General features: G+C 41.4%; 1 protein-coding gene across 3 annotated transcripts in view; it reads left to right on the top strand.

Moving 5' to 3' along the window:
- The window catches only part of LOC115159519 (colorectal mutant cancer protein), a 127830-nt gene that overhangs the window by 89898 nt on the left and 19804 nt on the right, over nt 1–18128 (top strand). For all 3 annotated transcript variants that reach the window (XM_029709315.1, XM_029709314.1, XM_029709317.1), the window contains 4 exons: nt 7084–7230; nt 7778–7867; nt 8986–9134; nt 15379–15519. In XM_029709315.1, coding sequence (XP_029565175.1) covers nt 7084–7230; nt 7778–7867; nt 8986–9134; nt 15379–15519 — 527 coding nt within the window. The remainder of the gene's footprint in view (nt 1–7083; nt 7231–7777; nt 7868–8985; nt 9135–15378; nt 15520–18128) is intronic.

Below are 18128 nucleotides of genomic sequence, written 5' to 3'. Positions count from 1 at the left end.
AAGGCCACATTTTAGAAATTATAGCAATAGTCTAAATCCAATGTACACAATTCCAAGCAGGAAAACCCTTTCAAAATCACTTATTCCACAACTGTACGATAGCACACAGGCTTCAGTGCAGGAAAAAGTCCAAAAAGCACTGCAGTTTGCCTTACCACTGACTGCTGGACATCAAGGGTAACCACTTCTTACATGTCGGTTACATGTCACTTCATTGAAGATTTTACGATGTCTAGCTGTCTTCTGGACTGCTTTGAGTTCAGCGACAGACACACCTCAGAGAACTTGGCAGAGGAACTGTTGAGTGGCCAGAGAAGGACAAGTAGATGGAAAAGTGGTCTGTTGTGTTAGCGACAATGCAGCTAACATAACCAAAGCCATGAACATGTTCAAATGGACCCATCATCCATGTCATGCCCACACAATCAACTTGGTTGTAAGAGATGCTCTGAAGGTGATGAAGCCCACTGTGACAAAGGGAAAGCAGCTGTGGAATACTTCCACAGGATCACAGTAGATGCTGAAAAACTAAAGTCTACACAACGCCAGATGGGGATGCCTGAGCTGAGGCCTAAACAAGACTGCACTACAAGGTGGAATTCAACATTTTATATGTTGAAGCGGTTTCTTGAGTCAAAGGATGCCATCATCTCTACCCTGGCCATTGTCAATGCACCTGTTGATGCTCTGACCCAAGAGGAATGGGAGGTGGTGGAGGAGGTGTGCAGAGTCCTGGAACCCTTTGAGCAGGTCACTGTGGAGATCAGTGAAGAGGTACAGTAAGAAGTTATTACTACATCATTACGTAATCCAGTATTATATATAAGTATGAGCAGTAGATGAGAATCAGTAGACAAAACATGAACCTGAACTAATAAGTTACTGTTCTCTCTTTTCAGCTATGTGACAGCCTCAAAAATGATACTCCTGTGTAAGGGTCTGCAGCGAATCACAGCCAGCTGCCAGAGAGAAGCAAATGTAACCACAGGACGTGACCGAGTTGATGGACACCCTATGTTCATCAATGGACAGAAAGTTCCACAGAATGGAATATAATCACGTGCTATCAGAAACCGCTGCACTTAACTTTAAGAAGTTAGCCTTCAGTGATGCCAGAGCGATTGATGAGGCTCTTCAAAGAATAACCTCAGCAGCAGGGAGGGACAGCCCCAGCAGTCAGCTGGCTCAGGCACCAGGGCAATAGGAAGAAGAGGGATCAGATGGAGCAGAAACACCAGCAGTAGTGCCACAAATGTCTGACGAGAGAGCAACTGGGGATGCAGCACGAAAGAATCCCTCAGCAGATGCCGTAATGGAGGTCCGATCCTATTTGGAGGAGCAGATCCTCTGAGCTGGTGGAAGAACAAGGCCTCTGTCTACCCACGACTTACTAAAGTCATGACCGGGAGACTGTATAGTGGCCACATCCGTTCCCTCTGAGAGGGACTTCTCAAAAACGGGACAAACAATTACTGAGTGAAGAAACCACATCAGCGCCTCAAGTGAGGCAGCTTGCATTTCTGAATGCTAATCTCTCATAAAAGCAAAATATGGTCAGCATTGCTATGTGCTGCTAGTTATAACGTGGCAATGAAGAAGAGAGAGAAAAGAGGGACCAGTTTAATGTTTTAAGTGGGATGCTGCAGTTTTGCACATTTATTTATTTGTCTTTGATATGGTGCAGTATTCTATAATGCTGTTCAGATTGTATTAGTTTTGAATTGTTACATTTATATGCACTTTGTTTATATACATCAAAAAGTTATACTTTAAATGCAAATGTTTAATAGCATTCTTTTTCATAGCAAACCAATGCATTTTTAAAGAGAGTATGAGTATGATTTCATTTAATAATTTAATTAGAATTGTTTTAACACCAATCGTAGTCAAACTATCGCAAACTGTTTACAAAACATATTTTTTTAAAGAGCCGTTTGGGAGCCAAAAGAGCCGTCTCTTTTTGGTGAGCTGAGCCGGAATGCCCATCACTAGCTTATTCACAATATGATCTGGTAATGAAATATAACAACAAATACTTTTAGTTTTCCATGTTAGACCTGCAATTTTAAACAATTACAAGGGGCTTGAAGTAGCCTACTTGAATTTAGAGCTCAGAAATTCAAGTACTGGAATAGGCTTGCTTGAAAATCTGACATTTCCTCAATTTTGGTGCTTAAAACGTTATTGTAATTATTGTAGCCAATTTTATAAATTCTCCTACACCCTTAAATGTATCGGTTGTTTTCAGTTTTGATGTGGCCGCTTTTGTTTGTTTACTGCTACTTCATATGAAGGGTGTTGCGCTACTCTGTTGCAGTAAAACCAGGTGAGGTTATTATGAGGACGACAACATCTAATGTTGGCTTCAACTTGGCTTTCCATACAAATCCTTCCATTAAAAAAGGAACCTGGTTTTTGGTCACTTCCTCATTAAAAAAACAGCGATGGTGAGATTGAAATGGTGAGATTAATGCTAGAGCAAGTCATGGCTTTATTACGTGCGCCTGCGATTGCCACATAGGCTACAGAAAAATCTCCATGCATCCAATCTATTTAGTCAGGCAATGTCCACATTATTTCACATATTTTAGACTGCAATAATAATTTCAATATCAATGCATTGGTAAGGCCTAAAAAATGCACTATTCTTAGTGGTAATGGGCTACTTTTTTGACAATTGTTGCATGCTTTTAGGGTGATGGGGGGGTTCTATATTAGGCACTATATGTACAATTATATAAATTATACAATTGTATGACATTGAGGTCTTTGAAAATTATAATTAAGTGCTTGGAAAAGGTCCCTGAAAGTCCTTGAATTTGATTTGCCAATGTCTGTATGAACCCTGCTTAAATGATGTGTAATCCTAGGCCTATGATGTTGTATAGGTGAAGTTATGGGTCACTTTCTTTTAAGTACACATATGGAACTGCATGAAAATCCTTATTTTTGTTTCAAATCATTTTCTCCCAATGGCCCCATTTATTTATAGAAAGACCCAATTAGACCGTGAGATGCATCAAGCGAAAACAGTCAGGCGGACCAGTCCTGCTAACCAACCTCACGGATTCTGTTTGCCTTGAGAAAGGAGACTCAGACGCAGCAGAAGAATCACTCCAGCTCAGCGCGCTCATTCCTCTCTCTCCTCCTCTTTCCTCTAATGAAATCTGTCCATTTTGCCGACTAATTGGACAAATGCATTGCATTGCTGTTTCTATGCAAGGCTCCTTGAAAGGATTTCCTATGCACACACCGGCGCATCCTTGGGGGCCCGTGTCCTCCGGCTCAGCATTTAAAAGATGGATTCAACCTAATTTGAGTGTCAAGGTCCGGAGACTATCTTAACTTCCCTTCCTTAGGGTTTTACCCTCCATTGAAGGAGAGGTATTTACTTTGGTAGTAAGCATATTTTACTTTTCTAGTAACGCTACTGTATGTGTCTCGTCCACATAATTCCTCTGCGTCAGCAGTTTGTTTACGATACAAAATAAACTATTGTTGTGTTATTAATAGCGTGATTTTTGAGGTCAGATACAGACCTCTATATTGTCAGGTCATTGTAAGCATTCTAAGCTTTTACAATTCTCTCCACTCATAATACGACTCACAGATATGTAGGAATCAACCACTGCCGGTGGTAAAATACAGTGGAACATCAGTCTTTTTAAAGATCTGTTGAATTCAAGACCTGTCCTGGACAGATGTGCATGTGAGTCAAACCTGTTCACTCCCTCAGGCAGAGTGTCACAGTCGTAGTTCCTTTTGAAACCAGCAAATTACACGGAAGTCCTCGATTACATAATTACTGGCCAGAACTGAACAGAACCTATCATTTTCTTTGCCATTTCTTTTCTTGGGGATCATGAGGGAGGCAGCTGGCCAGGGGACTGGTTCATGATGGTACAGTCACAGTCCTCTTTGTGTCCTTTGGCAGCACATGGCAGCCATGTTGGCTTTTTTAGACCCACGGCTCCAAGGGAGTTTGGCAGGAGAGGAGAGCAGGAAAAACCGCAGTGTTCAAAGTCATGGCCAAGTACGCTCTCGCTCTCTCTTCTGCACGCTCTCTCTCTCCCACCCTATGTTCCTTCACTCTCTCTCTCTCTGTCACTCTCTCCCTCCCCATCTACCCACCCCACCTTCTCTCCCAGTATCTCTCTGCTACACTATCAGTCTTCTTCGGTCACTCTCTCTTCTATTCTGTCTCTGCCTGTCCCTCCCTTTCTGTCTTCTCTCTCTGTCTCTGAAATTCATCCTGTCTCCTCTTTCCTGACGTCCCTGTGAAATAGAGGTGGGGAAAATCACTGACGGAGTCAGAGGCAGGCTTATCGCCTCATCTGTTTTCCAGACCATTATGTCTGGCTCTAGAGGAAGCCTGATTTACACACCAAACCACACCTGCGTATGGCCGGGTAGCATACAGTGCATTCAGAAAGTATTCAGACCCCTTGACTTTTCCCACATTTTGTTACGTTACAGCCTTAAGCTAAAATTATGTAAATCAATCATTTTCCAATCGACACACAATACCCCATAATGACAAAGCAAAAACAGGTTTTAGACATGTTTACAAATGTATAAAAAATACTAAACAGGCTGTATCACATCCGGCTGTGATTGGGAGTACCATAGGGCGGCGCACAATTGGCCCAGCGTCGTTGGTCATTGTAAATAAGAATTTGTTCTTAACTGACTTGCCTAGTTAAATTTAAGGTTTAAAAAAATACATACTTTATTTACATACGTATTCAGACCCTTTGCTATGACACTTGAAATTGAGCTCAGGTGCATCCTGTTTCCATTGATCATCCTTTATGTTTCTACAACTTGATTGAAGTCCATTTGTGGTAATTCAATTGATTGGACATGATTTGGAAAGGCACACACCTGTCTATATTAGGTCCCACAGTTGGCAGTGCATGTCCGAGCAAAAACCAAGCCATGAGATCGAAGGAATTGTCCGTAGAGCTCCAAGACAGGATTGTGTCGAAGCATTGAAGGTCCCCAAGAAGTTTGGAACCACCAAGACTCTTCCTAGAGCTGGCCGCCCAGCCAAACTGAGCAATCGGGGGAGAAGGGCCTTGGTCAGGGAGGTGACCAAGAACCCAATGGTCACTCTGACAGAGCTCCAGAGTTACTCTGTGGTGATGGGAGAACCTTCGAGAAGGACAACCATCTCTGCAGCACTCCACCAATCAGGTCTTTGTTAGAGTGGCCAGATGGAAGCCACTCGTCAAAAAAAGGCACATGACAGCCCAAATGGAGTTTGCCAAAAGGCACCTAAAGGACTCTCAGACCATGAGAAACAAGACTCTTTGGCCTGAATGCCAAGCGTCACGTCTGGTGGAAACCTGGCACCATACCTATGGTAAAGCAAGGTGGTGGCAGCATCATGCTGTGTGGATGTTTTTCAGCGGCCGGGACTGGGAGACTTCAGGATCGAGGGGAAGATGGACGAAGCAAAGTACAGAGAGAACCTTGATGAAAAACTGCTCCAGAGAGCTCAGGACCTCAGACTGGGGCGAAGGTTCACCTTCCAACAGAACAACGACCCTAAGCACACAGCCAAGACAATGCAGGAGTGGCTTCGGGACAAGTCTCTGAATGTCCTTGAGTGGCCCAGCCAGAGCCCGGGCTTAAACCTGCTCGAACATCTCTGGAGAGACCTGAAAATAGCTGTGCAGCAACGCTCCCCATCGAACCTGACAGAGCTTGAGTAGATCTACAGAAAACTCTCCAAATACAGGTGTACCAAGCTTGTAGCGTCATACCCAAGAAGTCTCAAGGCTGTAATCGCTGCCAAAGGTGCTTCAACAAAGTACTGAAAGGGTCTGAATACTTGTGTAAATATGATATTTCAGTTTTGTATTTTTAATACATTTTGGAAAAATCTATAATAACTTGTTTTTGCACTGTCATTATGGGGTATTGTGTGTAGACGGGAAAAAAATGATTTAATCAATTTTAGAATAAAGCTGTAACGCTACAAAATGTGGAAAAAGTCGAGGGGTCTGAATACTTTCCGAATGCACGGTATACTGCAGACAACATGTACTGATGTTATATATATATTTTATATACATGTACGGATGTTATATATTTTTTATATACATGTACTGATGTTATATATTTTTTATATACATGTACTGATGTTTGTACAGATAGTTACAATGATGTAGATATACTGTACCTTTTTTCTATTTTGCCACATGTATGTATACAATGTAAAGGATTGGCCATATTATTGAAAACATGCAGGTAGCTAACATGATTTAGGCATCTTGACATGTCTGTGTATGCAGTTATATCCAGTTCTGCTAACAGCACATGCCAGTAGCTGACTGTGTGTGGTATGTTTGCGACATCAATGATTTATACTTCCATATATTTCCTCTCTGTCTGTACAATGGGTGCTGTGTAAAGCACAAAGGGCCGTTGTATTTTCATTGTTTATATTTTCGTGGGCCAGCGTTCAAACTAATGTTCCTTTCCACACTCTTTCTGGCAGAGGAAGCTCTCTCCCTCCAACACACACACATACACACACCCAACATACATGCGTGTACGTAGGCACGCACACACACCTAGGGCCTAAACGGCTGTAGTGTTGTGAAGAGAGAACAACAATTAAACAGCATATGTATTTTGTACACTAGCTGCAAGCATAATGCTGACAAATCCAAGCTGGCATACAAATTCATTGCAAGACCTGGCAAGTCTTTCCATGAGTTCTCTGATGCTTAATATAGAGCGAGAGAAGAAGCCTGTCAGCAGTGGAGCGACTCAAGTACCCTGTTTCCTCTGCATCATCACTGTCCCAAAATTCCTGCCTTTGCCCACTGCACTGAAGAGATCAGATGGATCCTCACATTGTCTCAAACTGGAGCAAGAAGTGGGTTAAGTAGCAACAAACTGAGTCCTTTTGTAAGTCATCTGTATGATGAGTTTATAAGCAGGTGTGTGTGTTCTCAGCAGGTCTGCGCCCATGGACCTCAGCCTGTGTGTCTGTGTGTCCCATAGAATTAAATAGAACACATTCACAATAAAATAGTGATATACGGTTTCTCTATGGTGTTTTTTCCCCAGGTGCGAGAGCTGCAGACACGTCTCCAGAGCTCCCAGCCTGCAGGCCCGTCCAGCCCTGGGCGTCTCACCCCTGCCTCCCGTCCCATCAACCCCAGCACTGGGGAACTAAGCACCAGCAGCAGCAGTAACGATATACCTGTGGCCAAGGTAGAATGCCCCCCCCCACACACACACACACACACACACACACACACACACACACACGCTATGTCATGCATAGTAAGGTACAAAACACATGTATATTATGCTTGCCAAAGTACTGGAATGATGGAGTAATGAAATTGGAACAATGGGATGTTGTACATTCGTATGAGGGACACACACTCTGTGGGGATATTCTGAACTCTCCTCTGGAATGTTCTCCATCTCTCTTTTCTCTCTTATTGTACTGTGTACTATTTCTTGAATGACACAAACACACACATGCACGCACACACACTAATCTGTGTACTAGCCTTGAGCTAGTCCAGCCAGAGAGGGACAATCGTAATCAAAGAGTCAGTCTGATCAACCATTTTGCTCTTCCACTTTCCTGTGTGTGTGTCCTTGACATTGACCCTCAGAAGGAATTCAATACATTAGAGTTTGATTCCATAGAGATCCAGTACAACCCCTACATTTATTTATTTTAGGGGCCAAGCACTTTTTATCAGTAATTCCCAGTAATGTATTGAGTGTGTTGTCTTGTTGCTAGGTGGCAGAGCGGGTGAAGCTGTCTAAAACCAGGTCAGAGTCTTCCTCTACCGAGAGGCCTGTTCTGGGATCAGAGATCAGCAGCATCGGGGTAAGGAGATACTGGACGGCTATTCAATACTGAAGGCTTTGAGAGGGGGAAGATGCAAATGGCTTTAAAGAAAGGAAGAGAGGGAAGTAAGAAAGAGAGAGTGGAAGAGAGGTAGGGGTGGACAGGAAGAGTATGAGAGAGCGACATTAGGTAGGGGCACATTTCCCTGTAGCAGCTGGCCGATGGTAACAGCAGCATCAGCAGATGTGTCAGAGATGGGTATCTCCAGTGGAGTGTGACAGACCTGGTGTCACTCATTCCCCACTGTTCCCTTCCCCTGGCACCCACACAGCCTTGTTGACACTAAAGGTGACCTGCCAACGTCCCCTCTAACAGTTATCACTTTCCTCTTCTGGTGCCCTTTTTTTCTCTTGCGCCTCCCTCTCTCTCCTTTTCTTTCTCCCTCGCTCATGTTCGTGTGTGAGTGATGGGAAATCAATCCTAATGATTCCAGGGCTTGTCTTTTCCCTGAAAGCTCCGGCCACTAAAATTCTCCTCTCAATCTTTAGCCGGAACCCATCTGCTCCAAAATAGACTAAAAAGAGAGGAAGAGGGAAGAAAGAGAAAGAGGCAGACTGTTAGCATTCCTCTGGGACTAGGCTGCGACGGATTATGTAAAGTTCAATAGAAAACCTGTCTCTCTCTGTATACAGTCTCTTGAAAAGGAGATTTGATCTCAAGGAGACTAACCTGTATAAGTAAAGAGTATAAACACTATCTGTATACACTGTGGATTAAGAGAGTAGAGGATCACAAAGAAATGCCCTCAGTCAGTCTGACCCACTGAATTCCTATGGTGTCGTTTTTACATTGTGATTTTTGGCTGCTCCTTCACTCACATTGGTTGAAGCTCTGTCTACTGCCCTTCTCGCCTTGTTTGTACCCCCCATTTACTCTTTACACAAAAGTAGTGCACTTCATATGGTATAAGTTACCATTTGAGACTGGGAGGCGACCTTAGATCTATGTAAATGTCTGTCTTACCCCCTGTCTGTCCTTGAGCTGTTCTTGTCTATTAATGTTCTGTATTATGTCATGTTTCTTGTTTTGTGTGGATCCCAGGAAGATAATGGGGATCCTGATAAAATACCATACAACCCTGTTCCTCCTACTCCCAGGTGTCCAGTAACGTGGCGGAACACCTGGCCCACTCCCTCCAGGACTGCTCCAACATCCAGGAGATCTTCCAGACCCTCTACTCCCACGGATCCGCCATCTCTGAGAACAAGATCAGGGAGTTTGAAGTGGAGACAGAGAGACTCAACAGGTGATACTCAAACCATGCTGTCATTGTCCTTATTATGTCCTTATCATTTTTTTATCCACTAGTCGGTCCATCCATGCCTAATTAATACTGTTAAAGTGGAACTGACAGCATTTTAACAAACTGAAATCTTATTCAAATCTGTTCATATACACCCCCAGGAAGAATATGACTTTTTTTTTTTCTTCATTTTCTGACAAGCGAGCACTTCGATATGGTCATTTTCACGGTTTCATAAATTCATAGAATGTTTGGTAATGACGAATAGAAAGGCATTTGAGAAATGTATATAACAATATAGAGTGGGAAAGCGGCAATGCGTTTGGACAATTAAGACACTGCAGTAAATAAAACCTAATAAAAACATTTGTCTTGTCCAGGACCGGAGTCTACACAGACCGGTGCGCCATAGCCAATTCGAGCTACAGTAGGTCTATATGCTAATAAGCCATTTGACACATGGGCAGTGTTGCCTACAATATTTAGCAAGTTTTCAGACCCCTCCAGCTACTTTTATTGGTAAAAGATTCTAGCGTCAATTTCAGCTACTTACACGGGCTTGCCATCATTCACTTTGAGCTGGTCTGTGTGTTTACAGGCAGTAGCAACAACACAATTTTAGATCATTAGAAAGCATTTGCCAAAAGTCACAGATTTCTGCAAATATATAAATACCGCGGGAGTCATCTTACATTTGGGAACAACAGTCTTATTGATCAAACAGCCATGAAAAGGTAGGCTGTTTCCTTCAGTTGCCTATGCACATCAACAATAACAAGATCAATAACTAATGTTAGCCAGAGTGAGATGAGCTAAAATCTACCGAGGGAACAGTAGGTGAACCCTCTCAAACTTTTTTAGCTTGTAATTGGCTGTCAAAATTGCACTGCTAAACGATGGGGAATAGTAGCCTGCTCGCCCTTCTGCAGCTTGCCTGCCAAAGTGCGGTGTAGTTAGCTGTATATTAAAGATTCAGACTTTGCTCATTAAAACCTCTTCGAGCTAGGGGGCGGTATTTTCACGCCCGGATGAAAAGTGTGCCCAAAGTAAACTGCCTGCTACTCAGGCCCAGAAGCTAGGATATGCATATAATATGTAGATTTGGATAGAAAACACTCTAAAGTTTTTAAAACTGTTAAAATTATGTCTGTGAGTATAACAGAGCTTATTTGGCAGGCGAAACCCCGAGGACAAACCATCCAGGAATTTTTGTTGTTGTTGAGGTGACAGTGTTTTCAATGAGTTTTCTGTGTGGATCTAGATTTCTAAGGCACTTGCTTGATGTTCCTATCGTTTCCACTGGATGTCAACAGTCTTTAGAAATTGGTTGATGTTTTTCTTTTGAGTAATGAAGAAGTATTTATGTTCAGAACAAGGATTGAGTCTAGTGTACTGTTGTGGTTGGGGCGCAAGACATGAAAACTCACTCCACTTTGTTTTCGTCCTGTATTGAACACAGTTTATCCCGTCTTAAATGTTATCGATTATTTACGTAAAAAAATACATGAAGTTGTATTAGGAAAGTTGTTTGAAATGTTTGGATCAAGATTACAGGTAACTTATTAGATATTTTGTAGTCATGATGCGCGAGTTGGAACCGGTGTTTTTCTGAATAAAACGCGCCAAATAAATGGACATTTTGGAGATATAACGACAGAATTTATCTAACAAAAGGACCATTTATGATGTTTATGGGACATATTGGAGTGCCAACAGAAGAAGATCTTCAAAGGTAAGGCATGAATTATATCGTTATTTCTGAGTTTTGTGTCGCGCCTGGCGGGTTGAATTATGATTGTCATGTGTTTGTTTGATGGGGTGCTGCCCTCAGATAATAGCATGGTTTGCTTTCGCCATAAAGCCTTTTTGAAATCTAACATGGTGGCTAGATTAACAAGAAGTCAGGCTTTAATTTGGTGTATTGCACTTGCGAATGTATGAAAGTAAAAATAATTAATCATTTATTTTGAATTTCGCACTCTGCAGTTTCACCGGATGTTGTCAAATCGATCCCGTTAACGGGATTTGTGCCATAAGAAGTTTTAATATCTCATCAACGGAACGTGCAAGAATGATATAAATTACATATTCAGAATCAGCTGACAATAGCAAAAAAGTTGCACCCCTTGTTTTTGCAATTCGGTGTCTTTTTCTTTTTGGAGGCGAAATGTAGCTAAAACATTGCTCTCCTCTGCTCAGAGGGTTAAGGGGAACAGTCTTACAACTCCAAAGCCTACTTTTGCATGTTAATGAATAGCTACATTGTTTGGAGGCCTCTTCTTTCGAATTCACAGCAATTTGTTTTGCGTTTTTTTACTTGCTAGCTAACCAAATGACACCTGCATCTCTAGCTGTAGCCACAGATAAACGATATGGGGGGGTCATCAATGTGATCATCGCCCATGCTTTGATTCTATTGACATTCCCAGCCCTGGTTACATTTGTCCGTTTTTGTCCAAAATATTGAGTCATTGAAACTGAAACAGTGCTTCCCAAATAGCTGGAGGAATTAAACAAACAAAGCTAAGATTTACAACTTGATAGCAATATTTGTTGGACTACCAAGACATTTATTGGTGAATTATATTAATCATGCATTGAACTATCTATTCTGCCAACAATGCCTTACTCTACATCATGGAATTTTTGGTCAAATTGAACCTATTTTTAAAAGCTCTTATAAAGTTGGTTTTGTAGCATAAACTGGGAATTTCATATTTTTGACTGATATTATGATTGTCTGTTTCATATCTGCAAAGTAGTTAAAACACTGTCAGTTCCACTTTTAATTAATACTTTATCGCATCATTGATGCAAAAATGCCATGACAGTAGCCATACTTCAGTATAACGCAAGCATTAGATTTGGAGTTATTTTGTATAGAAAACATTTGGACAGATGGAAAGAATAATAAAATAAAATACACACATTTGCTTTGGATTGGTTTAGGATTAAAATAAAGGGACATGTTTATAATGTCAACTGTAGTATTGACATCCTCCATGGTGTTGCGCTGTGGTGTAGAGACACAATTCATTCAACCTCATTTACTGCCTTTTTAATAACCATAGCTGATATGGTTGACTTGCTTAAACAAATGTGGTTACTACTGACTCCTTGTGGATTTGTGTAAGTTGATAAGAACCGCATTCTCCTTCAATAATAACGAATGCCAAAATGAATTTTGACGTTTGAACTATGCACAAACATTATTACATTTACAGTACCAGTTTGGACACACCTACTCATTCAAGGGTTTTTCTTTTATTTAAAAAAAAGTATACATTGTAGAATAATAGTGAAGACATCAAAACTATGAAATAACACATATGGAATTATGTAGTAACCAAAAAAGCGTTAAACAAATCAAAATATATTTTATAATTGAGAATCTTCAAAGTAGCCACCCTTTGCCTTGATGACAGCTTTGCACATTCTTGGCATTCTCTCAATCAGCTTCACCTGGAATGCTTTTCCAACAGTCTTGAAGTAGCCCTGTTGGTTCAGCACCTTCAAAATGGACACCTACAGAAATTCAGATAGTTCAGATATATTTAGCAAGATGTTGAGGCCTTTACTTTACTCTTCTTTAAGTCGCTCTGGATAAGAGCGTCTGCTAAATGACATAAATGTAAATGAGAGAGGGGGGGACTCGGTTGGCCTACCATTTTAAGTATTTTATTAGGCCTATGTGGTCTAAAAAGGAAGGAAAATACAAATCATGAGGATCCACTTTTATATACAATATACTGACCCACAGACAAAACAAACTTTGCAATATCAACTGGAATTACATGGGTCTATTACTGAACTTTTTGTTGTAAACAAATATTTGAATGGGAAGAGACTGTCAATGGCAAACATGGTTACAGACCCAACAACATTATATAGTAGCTCCTCCTCATCAGGAAATGCACATGAGCTAATTATAATACACAAAGTAAGCAAAACAATGAAATTATTCCAAAATTGCCTTAAATGATGAATAAGATACCTATAACAATGGGCCTATAAAAATTGAGATGTACAAACTATGTCATAAGGGAACGATGAGCAGATAAGAGGCAATCCATAATTTCAATGAAGACATTAATGAACAAGCTAAGATGGACATAGTCAATATAAATATTTGTTCGGCACTTTTGAAATACACAGCAACAGAATTCAGAACATGGGGCCGTTCTTACAGTATTCTCCCTGTACATCAAGTCAGAACTGTAGGATAAATAATGGGGGCATATAAGCAGACAAATAAAGCTCTTACAATATTCAATGATGACATTTCTCTTAAACAGCCTATAGGCTACATGTGCACCACCAAGTCATAACAGTAGGCTAAGTTCTGAGGGGGTAAGTGATCACATTATTAGGGTGAGGCACATGGGCTACTAACAGCTTACTACACAACTTACACTTATTATTACTTTCTTAGTTACAGTATACATAACTCCCTGGCATATTACATCTTTTATGCAGCAGCTTTTAAGAAATCTTTGGACTCACATTGTTGTGCTGTGCTCACTTGAACAGGAAGGTGGTGCGGCGGGCCTTCTTGTGGGAAAATATTGTCATCAAAGTCTGTCATTCTCTGGATTTATCATGCTTTCAAGACAACTGGGAGCTCGGGAAAAAAACAAGGTCGAATCATGACGCCAGTGAATCGTGACGTCAGGTCGGAGCTCTAGAAAGAGGCCCGAGTTCTCGACTTGGAATTCCCAGTCGAGCTCGTTTTTTTCCGAGTTGTCTTGACCTCACTGAAGTCTGAGATTTCCCAGTTCCGAGTTTCCAGTTCTTTAGAACGTCATGCTGGATTGACTGCATGGTCAATGTATTCAACCTTTTCTGTCACATGGTGTTGCGTGGGAATGTTTATCATTTTAAGATTGGAAAAGAGACCTTTTCAGACAGATGTTTTAAACCCAGACTTGGACCACACACTCTCTCCACTGAATAGCAGGCAGGGGAAGCAAAATAGTTAGCCACTGATTCCTTCCAAAACTACTCATTGTTGAATTTGCGATTTCCAACTTGTTGTGTAATGTTTATGGCCGATGAGCACTGATACGTTTTATCTATAATCTCTCTTCATATAAAAATAATTTGCCAGTAGATTGTCAATGTGATTCATGATGATGACTGCTTTTCTAGCTTGCTAGCTAAGATTTTGAAAGTGTGATGTTGACATGATCAAATATACGGTGTGTATATATAACGTGATTTGACGTCTTTTTATCTGTGCCCATTGACATTGAGCCTTCTTGGATGGGCACTTCTAATGTAAATCTATGGCAGCACCTAAGGGGGCTTGACCTGCCTAGATCTCCCTGTATATTCTGCGGTGATGTAGTGTCCCCATGAGTGACAGAACACTGAGTCAATCACAGCGCAACTAGAGAAGATTACCAACGCCTACGCTCTGTATTTTCCGATTGCTGCTCCTCCACCACAGAAAGCACTGTGCTAGGCTAAAACACCTGATTTTTGGAGCTGCCTTAAGCAAGAAAGAGACCATGTTTGTATGTGGCTTTATTCACTCAATAAATGTGTTTTTACATTGTTTGCAAACTGATATGTGACACGAATTAATGCCCAAATAACATGCTAAACAGGCAACAACAACAAACGAACAAAAATGACGGGTCGCCACAGCTTAAAGGGATAGTTCACCTTAAAATCCAACCAGAATTGGTGTAATGAGTCAATCCAAAATTAATAGGAAAGATCAGCACCTGATAACCTGTGACAAAACTTTGAAACTTTACATTTTGGTGTGTACTATCCCTTTAAGGTTGTTATTTGGCACATGTGTTTTATGGGATATCCCATACGTTTACCACTAACGACCAGGCTGCTGACACACTATTTTCTCTTAATTAAGCCCAGAGTGCTTTATCGACGTCCTTGATTAGATGGATAGTTACGCGTCATTAGCTACTCTCACATAATCTACCCATAAAACCAAGGCCATTTGAGTTATGTAGAGGGGGGGTGGCTATAGTTTCCCTGTCCCTTTTTCCCTTAACACTCACTTAAACTGCAATAGATGATGTGTGATGAGCGACCAGCACAAAATGGATGCCGTGACTCACCCAGGTGGGTGCTTTATATCGCTGGTGGATGGGTGAGTCGCAATGTGAGGTGCTTTGAGATATGACGGGCACTTTATACTATAAATGTACCCCAATGATGATTTTGTGTGTGTGTGTGTGTGTGTGTGTGTGTGTGTGTGTGTGTGTGTGTGTTCCAGCCGCATCGAGCATCTGAAGTCTCAGAATGACCTGCTGACCATCACGTTGGAGGAGTGTAAGGGCAACGCAGAGAGGATGAGCATGCTGGTGGGCAAATACGAATCTAATGCCACCGCCCTGCGACTGGCGCTGCAGTACAGGTACACACTCAGCAATGCCTAACCTAATGGAGCATGCAACATACATAACACATTTGCGCAGTCCTGGTTGGATTCACGCATCAGCCAGAAAGAAACATGCCAACAGGGTGAAAGCCTGAATGCAAATTCCCTGCTCCACTCTTAAGACCAAGCCTAGTCTGAGCCTTGCATAGCTGACAGACACCTTATCAAGCTGTAAACATCAGAACCACACTAATGTTCCTCGTTAGAAGCCTCCTCCAGTAATTTTAATTAAGCTGTACTCTTCGAGGTCAGGGCCTTTTTTGTAGGTTCCATACGGTAGCGGCCATTTGCATCTTATTAGCATTCGCATCCCCTTGGCCAATCAAGTGTGTTTGTGTACGGGCCTTGGCCCCTCTCTGATAAGGTGCCCTGAAGGTGCCCATTCAGCAAAGCTAACGCTAACGAGATACGAAATGGAAAAACAGATCTGATCTAAGTGGTATTTCTAATTAGCATCATGCTAATCATCCAACCATGATAATCCTGTGGTGATGTTATGAGTTGCAGAAAGGCTGTTAATCCTTTTCTTGTATGGCAAAAGTTAAGCAAACTGAAATGGAAATAAGTTGTATTTTCAGCTGTTGATTTTGGCTGAATGTAATATTGTGGTGCATGGTAACGTTACGTGTGTTTCTCATAGCATTCTGCATAGCATGTCTCAGGGAGACGGATTACCTCAAAGCAAAGCTATGAGCAGATGAATAAACAGATACAAAGATAGATGACCGATACATAAATAGAAACGTTATAGCCATAAAAAAGAATTATTAGTCTTGCCCATTACACCAGAGTACACAACACTTGAATAGCCCTCAAATGCATTATTAATATAACACCAGTTCCATTAAAAACACAAACACACACTAAGATTCATACTGTGTGTTTTTCCCTGTATGATTTATTCATAAAGCCATTGATTTTATGTGATGTGGGGGACTGTAGTGTGTTTGTACCTGGAGGGAGAGAAGGTTTGACCATCTGTGTCTGGTTTGTTGTTCAATAGAAGCCCAGATGTCAGTGCTTTGATTGAATTTCAGCCCGCCAAGTGGGATGTCAGCGAGGCCACCCCATTGGGCCATTTGGGGAGAGATAGTCTTTCGTTGGATGGGGGAGTGTGGTGTGTAGGATTGTAAAGCTACCGGAATCTTCAGTAATTTTGGTAATTAACAGAAAATCTATGGCAATCTATCGGAATTTAGGTAATTTATACTTGAATTTTGTATTCAAAAATGTATTCATATATACTGAACAAAAATATAAACGCAACATGTAAAGTGTTGGTCCCATGTTTCATGAGCTGAAATAAAAGATCCCAGAAATGTTCCATATGTTCCAAAATGTTGTGCACACATTTGTCAAGGTAATCCATCCGCCTGACAGGTGTGGCATATCAAGAAGCTGATTAAACAGTATGATCATTACACAGGTGCACCTTGTGCTGGGGGCAATAAAAGGCCACTCTAAAATGTGCAGTTTTGTCACACAACACAATGCCACGAATGTCTCAAGTTTTGAGGGAGCGTGCAATTGGCATGCACACAGCAGGAATGTCCACCAAAGTTGTTACCAGAGAATTGAATGTTAATTTTTCTATCATAAACCGCCTTCAATGTCATTTTAGAGAATTTGGCATTACTTCCAACCGGCCTCACAACCGCAGACCACGTGTATGGTGTCGTGTGGGCGAGCGGTTTGCTGATGTCAACGTTGTGAACAGTGTGCCCCATGGTGGCGTGGGGTTATGGTATGGGCAGGCATAAGTTACGGACAATGAATACAATTGCATTGTATTCCCGGTCATGTGAAATCCATAGATTAGGGCCTAATTGATGTATTTCAATTGACTGATTTCCTTATGTGAACTGTAACTCAGTAAAATCTTTTAAATTGTTGCATGTTGCTTTTATATTTTTGTTCGGTATATTTTACATGTGATAAGACCACACAGAGAGCCAGAGATTATCACATCCATTGTGATAATCTGAAGTACCCAAAAGGGCCACTAGATGTCTTGTGATAAATTACATAAAATCCTTGAAAGATACTGCAATTCTGGTAGTTTACTGGTGAACTTTTCCCTAGGGGTGTGTGTATGTGTGCATTTAATATTTGGTGGAAGAATCTCCAAGGAGCTCTCTCTCTCTCTGTTTCTGTCTCTCTCTCTCTTTCTGTCTCTCTCTCTCGCTCTCTCTGTCTCTCTCTCTCTCTGTGTGTCTGAGTTGGACACTATGTATTTAAAAAGCAGTGTGGCGCCAAGCTAGTAAACGGTGGTATTAATCAGCAGTCTGGAAAGCAGTGTAATGTTATAAAGAATCAAGAGGGGGCTTGGAGCACAGCAAGTGAGTGTGTGTTTGGCTGTGTGTGTGCGTGTGACTAAAACTATAATCATAAGATTGAAACATCAAAAAGATGTTGATAATGCTGGCTACTTTATGGTGTTTTTGCAGGCAGAAACTTGCTGTGTGTGTATTTGCGTTCTTGAGAGTGACTAACTCGTAGTGTTGGCGTGAGCTATTAAAGTGTGTAAAAGTATCCACAGGATTTGTTTTGGTACAGCTGAACTAGCAGGGGACTGGAGTCGAGGT

Source organism: Salmo trutta, chromosome 23, assembly GCF_901001165.1.
Source record: "Salmo trutta chromosome 23, fSalTru1.1, whole genome shotgun sequence".
NCBI classification, from domain to species: domain Eukaryota; kingdom Metazoa; phylum Chordata; class Actinopteri; order Salmoniformes; family Salmonidae; genus Salmo; species Salmo trutta.
Note: the sequence above shows the minus strand (reverse complement) of the source record. Positions and strands in the feature narration are given on the sequence as shown.